Raw genomic sequence first — 13,262 nt, 5'->3', positions numbered from 1 at the left:
AGCCTGGGTGATAGAGCAAGACCCTGTCTCAAAAAAAAAAAAAAAAAAAGGAATGAAGTACTAATGTATTCCACAACATAGATGAACTTTAAAAAACTATGCTAAGTGAAAGAAGCCAGACACAAAGGGCCAAAGTACTGTATTATTCCATTGGTATGAAATGTTCAGAATACGCCAATCCATAGGACAGAAGTGACTGCCAGGGGCTGGGAGGAAGAGGAAGAAATGGAGAGTGATTACCAATGGGTAAGAAGAATTTATTGTTGAAGTGATAAAATGTTCTGGAATTAGATAATGGTGATGGTTGTACAACTCTGGGTGTACGAAAAATAACGAACTGTATACTTCATTTTTTTTTTTTTTTTTGAGACAGAATTTCTATCTTGTCACCCAGGCTGGAGTGCAGTGGTGCCATCTCAGCTCACTGCAAACTCTGCCTCCTGGGTTCAAGCAATTCTCCTGCCTCAGCCTCCTGAGTAGCTGGGATTACAGGTGCCCACCACCATGCCCGGCTAATTTTTGTATTTTTAGTAGAGACAGGGTTTCACCATGTTGGCCAGGCTGGTCTCAAACTCCTGACCTCAGGTGATCCACCCACCTCAGCCTCCCAAAGTTCTGGGATTACAGGTGTGAGCCACCGTGCCCGACCTGAATGGTATACTTTAAATGGCTCAACTGTATGATATGTTAATTATATCACCATAAAGCTGTTATATTTTAAAAAAGGAATAGAAAAAGGCATAACAAATACATACTAAACAAACGAAGAGCAACCCAAATCAGCAAAAACAAACTTTTTTTTTTTTTTTTTTTTTTTTTTTTTTTGAGACGGAGTCTCGCTCTGTCACCCAGGCAGGAGTGCAGTGGCGCAATCTCGGCTCACTGCAAGCTCCGCCTCCCGGGTTCACGCCATTCTCCCGCCTCAGCCTCTCCGAGTAGCTGGGACTACAGGCGCCAGCCACCGCACCCGGCTAATTTTTTGTATTTTTAGTAGAGACGGGGTTTCACCGTGGTCTCGATCTCCTGACCTCGTGATCCGCCCGCCTCGGCCTCCCAAAGTGCTGGGATTACAAGCGTGAGCCACCACGCCCGGCCTTTTTTTTTTTTTTTTTGAGACGGAGTCTCGCTCTGTCTCCCAGGCTGGAGTGCAGTAGTGTGACCTCAGCCTCCCAAGTACCTAGGACTACAGGCGCTTGCCACCATGCCCAGCTAATTTTTTTGTATTTTTAGTAGAGACGGGTTTCACCATGTTCAACAGGATAGTCTTGAACTCCTCACTTTGTGATCTGCCCGCCTCGGCCTCCCAAAGTGCTGGGATTACTGGCATGAGCCACCGCACCCGGCCCAAAAATAAACTTTTAAGCAAAAAGTTTAAAGAGGGATAAGAGGGTTATTACACAATAACTAGAAGCACACTTCACAAGAAAAATATTAAAAACCTGAACAAATATGCACCTGACAACCCAGTCTCAAATGATATGAAGCAAAATCTGGCATTATAAGAAGAAAGAGATTAATCCATAATCATAATGAGAGATTTTAACACAAGTCTCTCAGAAACTGACTGATCAAAGCAAACCAAATACTAGTAAAGATACTAAAAACTTGAACAACATAATTAGCATGCATTATCTGCTGATCTAATGCATATATATATATATATAATATATGAATTTTTTTTTTTTCTGAAATTGAGTTGCGCTCTGTCACCCAGGCTCGAATACAGTGGCACGATCTCCACTCGCTGCAACCTCTGCCTCCCAGGTTCAAGCAATTCTCCTGCCTCAGTCTCCTGAGTAGCTGAGACTACAGGTGCACACCACCACACCCAACTAATTTTTGTATTTTTAATAGAGACTGGGTTTCGCCATGTTGGCCAGGCTGGTCTCGAACTCCTGACCTCAGGTGATCCACCTGCCTCAGCCTCCCAAAGTGCTGGGATTACAGGTGTGAGCCACCATGCCCGGCCCTAATGCATATAGTTAGAACCTTAAATCCAGCAATTAGGGAACAGACATTTTTTTCAAGCACACATAAGGCATTTACAAAATCTGACCGTATCAGGCCAGAGAGCAGGTTTCAATAACCTCATATAGACTCATGTTTTCAGACCACAATGCAGTTGAGTCAGAAATCACTAATAAAAAAGTAGCCCAATCACCCCCAATCTCTGTATGGTAAGAAAAGTTAAAGACCAATAGGCGAGGTGGCTCACGCCTGCAATCCCAACACTGTGGGAGGCCAAGGTGGGTGGATCACTTGAGGTCAGGAGGTCGAGACCAGCTCAGCCAACAGTCTCTACAGGTGCAGTGGCTCACACCTGTAATCCCAGCACTTTGCAAGGCCAAGGCAGGCAGATCACGAGGTCAAGAGATTGAGACCAGCCTGGCCAACATGGCGAAACCCAGTCTCTATTAAAAATACAAAAATTAGTTGGGTGTGGTGGCGTGCACCTGTAGTACCAGGATCAAGAGATCGAGACCATCCTGACCAACATGATGAAGTCTCGTCTCTACTAAAATTACAAAAATTAGCTGGGTATGGTGGTGCATGCCTGTAGTCCCAGCTACTGGGGAGACTGAGGCACAAGAATCACTTGAACCCGGGAGGCGGAGGTTGCAGTGATCCGAGATCGTACCTCTGCATTCCAGCCTGGGTGACACAGCGAAACCCTTTCTCCAAAAAAAAAAAAAAAAGTTAAAGTCCATTAAGTCCATGTATAGAGGCCTGAGCTCCTGGCCTCCCCTCACCAGGGGACCTGCAGAGGGTTGGAGTCTATCTCTCTGCCAGGGAGAAATGAGCGGAAGTACAGCCACCTGCCCTTCTCTGAACCCAGGCCTGCTGAGGCCAGACATGGCACTGGGGTGGGCGGCCTGCAAGAAGCCCCAACCTCTCGGCAGCTGCTCCGGGGAGGGTGGGGCCTTCTCCGTCTCCTCTGGCCGCTCCTCTCGGGCTCTCTCCTTGCTGGCTGGGCTCTCGTGCTTGTCCTCACCCTCCACTCTATCCAAGGAAGCTGGAAGGGCCTGCAGAGGAGAAGCCAGGAGAACTGCAGGGCCTGGGGCCTCACCAGGAACAGAGGGCGGGGAACATGCGCTGGGCTGGGAACCCAGTCTCCTGGGTCCCATCGCTTGCTCCCAGCCTGCTCCCCCTGATTCGGAGCCCCGAAAAGGGAGCCAGGAAGCCTGGGTTCCACCTCGCTGTGCAGGGCCTGAGAAGGTCCCCAGACCCAACCTCCACCCCACACACACCACAAGCCCAGACGCCAGCAAGTTCCACACCTGGACTTCCAGGGGCTGCCTTGGCTTCTGTGCCCCCAGGTCTTTCTCATCCATGTAGCCCAGCTGGGCTTCCATTTTGTCTGAAAGATTAAGGGAAAGAGCTGAGACAGGTGGGCTCAGATGGGAAGGAGTAGGGCAGGGAGTGGGGTGGCAGAGAGGAGAGGTGGGGCTTGGCCTTCAGGAGGCTCCATTGCAGCCAAGCACCTCCAGGAGAGACAGGCAGGATCCCCGACTAAGTCAGAGAGGCCAGGCCAGGCCTATGACTCAGCAGTACTTGCAGGGCCTTGACCCAGTGAGACCAACGCGAGGGGCTGTCAGGACGGGGCTGCGCACAGCCGTGGCTGCTCATCTGGAGGCAGGGAAGTGAGGCAGATGGAGGCCCAGATTAGGAGCCACGACGCCTGGTCTGGTCCCAGGTTTCGGGCTGGCTGGCTGGCTGTGTGCCTCTGGACAGGGTGTGAGTTTCCTCCCTGCCAAGTCAGCCGCCAACACACTGCAAAGTGCTAGTCACTTACACGGCTCTGAGAAGCCCCAGGAGGTGGGCACAGCCGGGCAAGCGGAGGCTCACGGAGGTTAGGTGACTTCCCCAAGGTTAGACAGAGTTCAGGCCAAAGCCAAGAAGCAAACCAAGATGTGTCCACCTCCAAGGGCTCCCTTGTGCTTGGAGGTGCAGCTTCTCAGCGCCTGGCCTCACCCATCACCAGGGGATAGCTATGCCCGCCCCAGGCCTGTGAGTCCCAACTGACAGACCAAGTATTTAACAGGTATTTGCTTCACCCAAATAAATAACCTAGATCACCAAAGTGACATGGGCACAAATGACCCAATTAAGTGTGCAAAGAATCTGAAAAGACATTTCTACAAGTCTACAAATAGCCAATACACACACGAAACAACACTCAACGTCCTTGGCATCAGGGAAATGCCAATCAGAAACACAGTGAGACACCACCTCACACTCCCAGGACAGCTAGAACCATGAAGGCAGAGAACAATTACTGCTGAAGACGTGGAGAACCTGGGACTCTCACACAATACTAGCAGGAATGTAAAATGGTACAGCTACTTTGGAAAACAGTCTAGCAGGTTCTCAAAAGGGAAAACAGGGTTATCACATGGCCCAGAAATTCCATTCCTAGATATCTGCCCAAAAGAACTGAAAACGTGTGTCCACACAAAAACGTAAAACACAGCAGCATTATTCACAGTAGCCAAAAAGTAGAAACAATCCAAAATCTATCGACAGTGCAATGGATAAGCAAAATGCGGTAAATCCATACAAGAAAATGTTATTGGCCAGGCGCAGTGGTTCACGCCTATAATCCCAGCACGTTGGGAAGCCAAGGAGGGTGGATCACCTGAGGTCAGGAGTTCAAGACCAGCCTGGCCAACATGGCGAAACCCCGTCTCCACTAAAAATACAAAAATCAGCCGGGTGTGGTGTGAGGCACCTGTAATCCCAGCTACTCGGGAAGCTGAGGCAGGATCGCTTGAACCTGGAAGGCGGAGGTTGCAGTGAGCCGAGATCACACCATCGCACTCCAGCCTGGGCAACAAGAGCGAAACTCTGTCTCAAAAAAAAAAAAAAAAAAAGAAAGAAAGAAAAAAAGAAAAGAAAACATTATCAGCCATAAGGCAGAATGACTGAAGCACTGATACACGCTACAATGTGGATGAACCTGGAACCCCAGGCTGAGCGACAGAAGCCAGACACAAAGGGCCACGCACTGTGTGGTGCCATATACATGAAATATTCAGCAATGCGAAATCCAGAGACAGGAAGCAGGTTAGTGGCTGCCCAGGCCTGGGGTTGGGGGATAGGGAGTGGCTGCTAATGGGTACAGGGTTTCTTTTTCAGGGGGAATGAAAATATTCCAGCCTTGGGCAGTGGTGATGGTTGTACATCCTATGAATATACTAGAAATCACTGAATAGTACTTTTTTTTTTTTTTTTTGAGATGGAGTCTTGCTCTGTCCCCCCAGGCTGAAGTGCAGTGGTGTGATCTTGGCTCACTGCAACCTCCGCTTCCCGGGTTCAAGCGATTCTCCTGCCTCAGCCTCCTGAGCAGTTGGGATTACAGGCACGCGCCACCACGCCCAGCTAATCTTTTGTATTTTTAGTAGAGATGGGGTTTCACCATGTTGGCCAGGTTGGTCTCAAACTCCTGAGCTCAGGTGATCCTCCTGCCTCAGCCTCCTAAAGTGCTAGGATTACACGTGTGAGCCACTGCACCCAGCCAGTTTTTTAAGAGTGAATTTTGCAGTATGTATATAAATTATATCTCATAACTGTCATTAAAATGAAAAACTCTCTGTAGAGTGACATTTCAGCAAACAGAGGCTTTGGGGGAAGGAGAGGCCGTCTTCTGTGGGATGTGGGTTAGACTAGGGTTTTCTGTGACCTTGCCACTTTCCATGACCCCGGTGCCCTCCCCGGCCCACCCAGCCCACAGACCTGGCAAGCCCGGCGGGGCTGGCAGGAGATGGGCAGGGCTGGCGGGCACTGGTGTGTTGGGGTCCGAGGAGATCACCTCGCCCGGCTTCTTGCCCTCGGGCCCCTCAGGGATCAAGTCTGGGGTGCTGTACTTCCCGTTGACATGCTCAAACTCCTGAACCTGGGGTGGTGGGAGGGAAGGTGGGAGGGAAAAAGGGAGGGCAGTGGTGGCAGCTCAGCCCTAAGGGCCTCAGGGCACCCAAGGGGGCTGAAGGTGTCACAGGCTTGGGGTAGCTGCTGCCTCTGCCCAAGGCTAGCCAAGCCAGGCCCCTCCTGACCACAAGCTCCCCTGCCCACCCTCCCACCCCCTGTGTGTCCTCCAACTGTACGTAACCCACCATCCTGGCCTCCACCCCACAGGCCCCTCACCCAGAAAGGCTTTCCAGGTCAGTCCCTCTGGCCTGACTCGGACCCTGGGCAGCTGTGTGGCCTGAGCCAGGCGCTTGTTCTCTGACCACTGACCCGCAAGGGACAGCACCAGGAGCCCAGGCAGCCACCAGGAAGGGCCCTACAGAGAGTTACTCACCCACCTTCTTCCTAACTAGTGACATGACCCCGATGCGGGTCAGCACGTGCTGCCTGGAGAGGCCCTCCCGGGGCACGCCGTCTGCGAAGGTCTCTGCACCATCCGCCCCCGGCTCACACAGGTGCCGCATGAAGAGGGACACATAGGCTCTGGGGTGGGGGGGACTGGGGCTCAGGGAGTGGGGGGCCGGCAAGAACCCTCTGAGAGGGCTGGCAGGACCCCAGGGGAACTCCTGGCTGATCTTCAACCATCGCCCACCTCCCAGTCAGGCCTGGGCCAGGCCAGGAAAAGGACAGAGAGGGCCTCCCTGGCGAGGGGACCTCCTAGGACAGCCCTGGCCCTGGGTGACCGGGATCTTCCTTGCTGCCATAACACCAGCTGGTTTGGGCAGGGGCGGATGGTCAGTGTTTGCAAATCAGCCCGGCCCGGCACCAGGACTCCAGCCACCCAAAGTCCAAGTGGCAGTGAACTTTCCAGACAGCCTCATCCTGGCAGGAGCAGATGCTGCCGTCTGTGGGGCTCACCCGCAGGATCCTGCCCTACTCAGGGGCAGGTGGTCACACCCTGGGCCACCACCTAGCCCCTTTACCTAAACTCCTTCTCGCTCTTCCCTCGAAGGTCCCGCACCAGCCAATGGGAGTTGAAGGCGTCCTGGGGGGGCATGCCCCAGCGCATGATGGCGTTCAGAAAGGCCTTCCGCTGTCGGGCGTTGAAGCCCAGCACCTGGGCGAGTGGAGTGCGGGAGTATGAGCCCAGGGCAGAGACGGGGTGGGGGCGGAGGATTCTGGGATGCGGGAAGAAAAGCATGGGAGGAGGAGAAGGCAGGAAGGGGGCACAGAGAAGGCAGCGGCCTCCGCCTGGGGCAGGACCCTGACGGCAAAGACCAGACCAAGTTCTGTCCCAGCCCCGCCTCTATGTGGCATGAGACCCCAGGCAGTCCCCCAGCCCTCCTCCATACCCCAGGGGCAGCAGGAAGCGGGGGCAGAAAGAGATGCGGGAACAGACAGGCCCCACCTCGATGTTGCCACCAACTCGGGCGAGAAGTGGGGGCAGTGGCTTGTCCCTGTCACTTTTCAGCTGCCTCCGGGATTGTCGTCGTCCACCTGGGGAGCAGCCCGCCACAGCTCCTCAGGTGGGAGCCCAGAGATTCCTGACCCCCCTCTTCTGAACCCCAAGGACAGCGGGACCCCAGACCAGCCCCGCTCCTGCTGCCATCAGCTCCCCTGACATGGCCTCAGCAGTAGTCCAGACCACTAACACTGAGACTCACTCTGCCCTTCCGGCCTCTCTTCAAAGTCCTCATCCTCATCCTCAGAGCCAATGGAATATTCTGACTGGTTATCAGAGAGATCATCCTGCCACTCTGCAGGGGGCCAGACAGAGGGGCACGGAGTGAGCTGTACAAGCAAAGCCCACCCTCAAGTTCAAGCACGCCCAGAGCCATGCCGAGCCCCTGCACCCCAGCTCCGTAAAAAAGCAGTGACAATGACAATGGCCCACATACTTCCTGTGGGCTCATTTAGTAATCCCAACACCACCACATTATACACCAAGGGTACTATGTGTACCCACACATTACACATACTGTTCTGTGCGCAAGGGGCTTACCCAAGACCACATCACGAGCAATGGTGAAGTCACTGAACTGATGCCACACCTTGTTCCCCCAAACACCCAGCACCTCTGCACCTGCCCCCAGTCCCCTTTCCTCCAAAAAGCTGCCTCCCAGCTCCAACCAGCGCCGCCCAGCATTCCTGGCCCATACCTCCCAGGGGGGGTCCTGCACAGGGATGCCCCGACAGAATCCTGCCCCACCTTCCACCTCTGGGTATGGGACACCTGGCACACTCGCCCAGTTCTACCAGCCCGCACCTCCCGGGAGTTCTGCACAGGGATGCCCTGACAGAATCCTGTCCCACCCTCTGCCTCTGGGTGAAGGGCACCGGTCCGTCCCTCCCGGCACGCACCCTGGTCCTCCTGGGAGGCGTCGTTGTAGTTGACCTGCTTGCGGATGCGCTTGCCCTTGCCCAGGTTGCGGGCCAGGTCCTCCTGCTGCTGCTCGTAGTGGTGCCGCAGCAGCTTCTCCCAGTAGTCGGGGTCCACGTTCTCCTCCTGCTTGATGATTTCCCGCTCCACCTCCTCCTGGGGACGCAGGCACCACGGGCTCCATGGGTGGGGCCATCTCTGCCCTCCCAGAAGCCTCAGGCTGCCTCCACCTGACCTGCCCTTTGCCCCCTCAGGGCGCAAGGATTAATGGGATGGCCTGCCTACTCCAGGAAGCCTTCTCTGATCACCCCGGCCCTAGCTAGCCTTTCTCTCCCTGCCCCTATCCAGTCAATCATTTACTTATTCATCCATCCATTCACAAAGCAAGTATTTCCTGGCCTAGTGCCAAGCACTGGGGTACTGAGTTGAATAAGCTCCCCCGTGCCTGCCCTCAGGAGGCTCCTGGTTTCAGAGGAAAAGGTCATGAACTCACCGGGTCTGCACGGAGGGTGGGGAGCAGAGGAGGAAAGGGAAAGGCCTCCAGGAGAGACCCACAAGTTGCTCCTCGGGGACAGCTGGGGTTTGCCCGGTGGAGAAGGGAGAAAAGTGTGGGGTGGACCAGGCGTGGTGGCTCATTCCTTAATCCCAGAACTTTGGGAGGCTGAAGCAGGTGGATCACCTGAGGTCAGGAGTTCAAGACCAGCCTGGCCAACATGGCAAAGTCCCATCTCTACTAAAAATACAAAGATTAGACAGGCGTGGTGGTGCATGCCAGTAATCCCAGCTACTTGGGAGCCGAGGCATGAGAATCACTTAAACCTGGGAGGCGTTTAATCACTTATACCTAGGAGGCGTTAATCACTTAAACCTGGGAGGCGTTGGTTGCAGTGAGCCGATACTGCGCCACTGCACTCCAGCCGGGGCGACAGAGCGAGACTCCATTTCAAGAAAAAAAAAAGTGTGGGGCGTTCTGGAACGTTGGCGGTCCAGCTGCAGGGCCGAGATGCAGGCCCTGAGGAAGGGGTGGGAGGGCGCAGCCGGGTAGGGACTGAAACCAGACCCCGGGCACAGGGCTCTGTGCAACGGGGTGGCAGATCAGCTTGCACTTCAGAGAGTGGGGAAGCTGGACTGGAGCCGGGATGACGCCACGGAGCAGGCGGCTGATGTGTGCAAGAGCAGTGGCCGGCCCATGTGGCTGTACTGGCCTCAGCACTGCCTCCGTTCCTTCCCTGACTGTTGTGTCTAGTCCTGAGCCCGCGGGTGGGGAGACAGGGCCGCGGCGCGGAGGCCGCAGCACGTGGTTGGAGGGCGGAGCACACGCTGGAGGGCGGAGCACACGCTGGAGTGCGGGGGTCACAGCAGGGAGGGCGGGGCTGCGGCTGGAGGGCGGGGTCACAGCAGGGAGGGCGGGGCTGCGGCTGGCGGGCGGGGTCACAGCTTGGAGGGCTGGCTGCGGCGGGAGGGCGGGGTCACCGTGTAAGGCGTGGGCCCAGTGGAGAGCGGGGCTGCGGATGGAGGGCGGGCCGAAGACCTTACCACGCCGTCCTCCTCGCGCACCACGTACTGCGCCACCTTGAAGGAACTCAGGTACTCGTTCATGTTCTGTAGCTCCGTGTCGTCTGTAGCGTCCTGGTTCCGGTCCAGCAGCTTAGAGATGGCCGCATCGTCATAGTGGATCACACTGCTGTCCTCCACGTCCTTGTTGTCACCTGGGGAGCAGACAAATGCAGTGTGAGGACAAAGACTGCCCCGGTCCAGCCCCGGGGACCCAGGAACAGACTCCCAACAATGGCCCTTCTCACCCCCACCAGAGGCTGCAGCTGAGAGGCATGGTGACCAGACAGACGAAATTGCACTGTAACAGCCCCACTCGCCGCCCACCCGGCAGTCCCAGGACGCCCAAGTGAGGGCGGGTCAGGGAACCCCTCCTCTGCAGGAGCAGCCACCTGGTCGGAGGAGGAGCTGAGGCTGGGCTGGGTTGGCCCCTACCTGGCGGGGTGCTACCGTGCTTCTTCTTTGCACTGGCGGCCAAGTTCCCCCCTTTGGAGGACTGGACATCAGGGATGGGTGTGACCGGCCTCTGGCCCTGAGACATCATGCCTGTCAGACAGAGGAGGAGAGTATTGGTGCAGGACCACAGAGGGCTGCAGGGTTGGCGGGCAGTGCCCAGAGACACCACCCTGGGCTGTCCTAGCCAGGAGACACAGGTGGGGGGTGCAGAAGAGAGGCTGTCTTGGAGCAGGCAGGGACCCCAGCAAGCCCTGGATGGGTGTCTCAGCGGGGCCACCCCAGTCCCCTGCCACGCTCCCTCGGAACAGAGGCCAACCCTCCACGTCGTCCTTGAAGAGCTCCTCCGTGCCGAACTTGAGGATGTCGTCCAGCTCCTGCTTGGTCATGGACCCCGACTTGGAGCCGAGGCCGGGCCGCACCACCAGGTGGGTGAGCATCATCTTGCGCTTGGCCACCTGCGTGATGCGCTCCTCCACTGAGGCCCGAGTCACGAAGCGGTAGATCATCACCTTCTTGTTCTGGCCGATGCGGTGGGCACGGCTGAAGGCCTGGGGAGACGTGCACCTCAGCACCCGTGGCTCACCCAGGGCTCCAGGCAATGGAGGGGATCACACCCATGAGCTCAAGAGCATGGAATGGGCTGCATGACTGTGTAGGGAAAGGCATGTGGTGCGTGCACCGCTGCAGCTGGGCTCCCTCCCTGACTGCGGAGCCTCCCACAAGCCTGGGTGCCAGGCTGGGTTTGGAGTGGAAAAGCTTCCAGCCATTGGAAGCAGGCAGGACTGCAGGTGTGCAAGAGTGTGTGAAGGATGACACAGCCAGTGTGCTGGGTGTAACTGAAGCCACACAGAGCTTCATGGGGGCCATGGGGAGGTAGGAGGCTGCATTTCCCTGTGAGCAAACCACTAATGGGACCACAAGACCATGTGCTGGAGACGCACAGCCACCTTCTGAGGGCAGCAAAGAGCTGAATCTTCCCAGTATAATACAAGGAAGTGCCTGAGACTGTGCAGCCCTGTATGAGGTGACCTGGGTGTGGCCGTGTATATCTGTGTGTGTGCATGGGCGCACACAGATGTGAATGAGACATCAATTTGTATGTGTTCCTCTACATTTGTAAGCGTTCAATGTGTGTGTCCCAGCGCCTGAGAGGGGTGGCCGGGGACACTAGGGTGGCTCTATTCCCATAGCCCCTGCCCCCACAGCCCTTCCATCCTTCCTTATCAGCCCCATCTGCCCCTTGCACTATCTCATCCTCCCCCCCACCTCCAATAGGTCCCACTCTCTGCTCCCCACCCCCTTCAAAATGGGTGCCCCTCTGGGTCCCAGGGCTCCCTCTTCTGCCTCCCTCCATGGCCTTGGTCCTGAGGATAATGGGAAAGACCAGATCAGTGGCCACTACAAACTGCTGTGCGCCCTGAGACACTTCCCCTGCCCTCTCCAAGCCTGTTTCCTCCTCTGGACAAGGACGGAGCTGAGGGATGGGGGCCAAGCTTCCACTTACTCCCAGGGCCCCTCTTGGGGCTGAGACTCCATGGGGGAGGGAGGCCCACAGCACCAGGGTAGGTGAGGGGGTGATGGCAAGAAGGGCATGAAGGACAGAACCTGCCTGAGGCCCGGGATGAGAGGCCCCCTGGGAGGGTGGTGGGTGGCAGCGGCACAGACCTGGATGTCATTGTGCGGGTTCCAGTCCGAGTCGTAGATGATGACAGTGTCCGCCGTGGCCAGGTTGATGCCCAGGCCGCCTGCCCGGGTTGAGAGGAGGAAGCAGAACTGCTGGGCCCCAGGGGCTAAAAAAGAGAGGCCAGCAGATGGGGGTGTTTGGGGGGGGTACACCTTGGGCGGGGAGAGGGGCATGGCAGAAAGGAGGGGGGAGAGAACAGAGGGAAGGAACTGCAGCAACAGGTCCCTGGCAGAGGACAAAGCCGGAGACCCCATCAGAGACGGGTGGCCACAGCTGCACTCAGGGGAGCCAGAGGAGGCCTGCCCAAGCCCACTTAGCCCCCAGCGTGCTCTGAGCCCTGGCCCAGTGGGAGGGCACTGGAACGAGGAGGTCAATTTTCAAACCCCAGATGAGCAAAAAACAAAGTGCAAGCCACCAGCAAGTACAAGCAGAGCCCTAGAGAGCTCAGAGTCCTTCATGTCCCTGCAGCTTCCCACCCCTGGCTTCCCTTAGCCCACCGATGCTGCCAGGGCAGCCCGGGAAAACTCAGGGGCACAGCTCCGGGACCTGGGGTCCCACCCCACTGGGCAACCCTGTCACAGGATGGCTGGTTCTCAGCCTCTCAGGGCCCTTCAGTGACCCGGGACTGACCACGGCCCCCCCTGGAGCTGCAAACAGGCCCCTGGCACACCTAGGGCTTCAGCCACTCCTGCTTCCACATGTGGCTGGGCCACATCTAGACCCTGAAACTCTGAACTTGCTATTCCTCCTGGCTCTCTGGCACGACTGTGCGAGAGGAATCACTGCTTTGGGCATTTGGAGAGCGTGGCCCCAGCCCCTTTCTAAGGGCTGACGCCCCAGGCAAACAAAGCTTGTTACTATTTGCTGCAACCTTGCTACTGAAGCTTGCAGCCGACTGCTTGCCACTCCAGAAGTTTCTTTTGCTACAGGAGGAACTCCACCCTCGCCTCTCCTTCCCAGGCAGGGAAGGCCAAGCATGGGTGACTCTGGGGGAAGAACCTGATCATGTGTGGCCCAGCCCTTTCACTCTCTCCTGCCTCTGGAAGTGGCCCCAGGTAGCACGTGCATCTCTGTACCTCCTGCCACCATTCACCATACGGCAGGCTCTGTCCAACACCACCTGTAACTGGGGCTTACCTGGCATCAATATTAGAGGCCCCCATCTGCATTTCTCATTGTCTAACTCCATTCCCAACAGCTGTTATCTACTGGGCCCCTCAGAACTCCGATTCCATGGGAGGAATCCTTTTAACATTGGAAACTCGGGGGAAGCTGCCGCGACCT

The 13,262-nt window shown here is 56.3% G+C and overlaps 1 protein-coding gene across 2 annotated transcripts in view; it reads right to left on the bottom strand.

Moving 5' to 3' along the window:
* The window catches only part of CHD5 (chromodomain helicase DNA binding protein 5), an 81,721-nt gene that overhangs the window by 16,949 nt on the left and 51,510 nt on the right, over positions 1-13,262 (bottom strand). For both annotated transcript variants that reach the window (XM_055262358.2, XM_055262359.1), the window contains 12 exons: positions 11,960-12,084; positions 10,611-10,842; positions 10,274-10,384; positions 9,821-9,993; positions 8,266-8,440; positions 7,569-7,661; positions 7,313-7,401; positions 6,888-7,021; positions 6,303-6,447; positions 5,734-5,893; positions 3,279-3,358; positions 2,891-3,023 (listed from right to left, as the gene is read on the bottom strand). In XM_055262358.2, coding sequence (XP_055118333.1) covers positions 2,891-3,023; positions 3,279-3,358; positions 5,734-5,893; positions 6,303-6,447; positions 6,888-7,021; positions 7,313-7,401; positions 7,569-7,661; positions 8,266-8,440; positions 9,821-9,993; positions 10,274-10,384; positions 10,611-10,842; positions 11,960-12,084 — 1,650 coding nt within the window. The remainder of the gene's footprint in view (positions 1-2,890; positions 3,024-3,278; positions 3,359-5,733; positions 5,894-6,302; positions 6,448-6,887; positions 7,022-7,312; positions 7,402-7,568; positions 7,662-8,265; positions 8,441-9,820; positions 9,994-10,273; positions 10,385-10,610; positions 10,843-11,959; positions 12,085-13,262) is intronic.

This window comes from Symphalangus syndactylus, chromosome 22 (genome assembly GCF_028878055.3).
Source record: "Symphalangus syndactylus isolate Jambi chromosome 22, NHGRI_mSymSyn1-v2.1_pri, whole genome shotgun sequence".
Classification (NCBI taxonomy): domain Eukaryota; kingdom Metazoa; phylum Chordata; class Mammalia; order Primates; family Hylobatidae; genus Symphalangus; species Symphalangus syndactylus.
The sequence above is the reverse complement of the archived record's forward strand: the minus strand, read 5'-3'. Positions and strand labels throughout refer to the sequence as shown.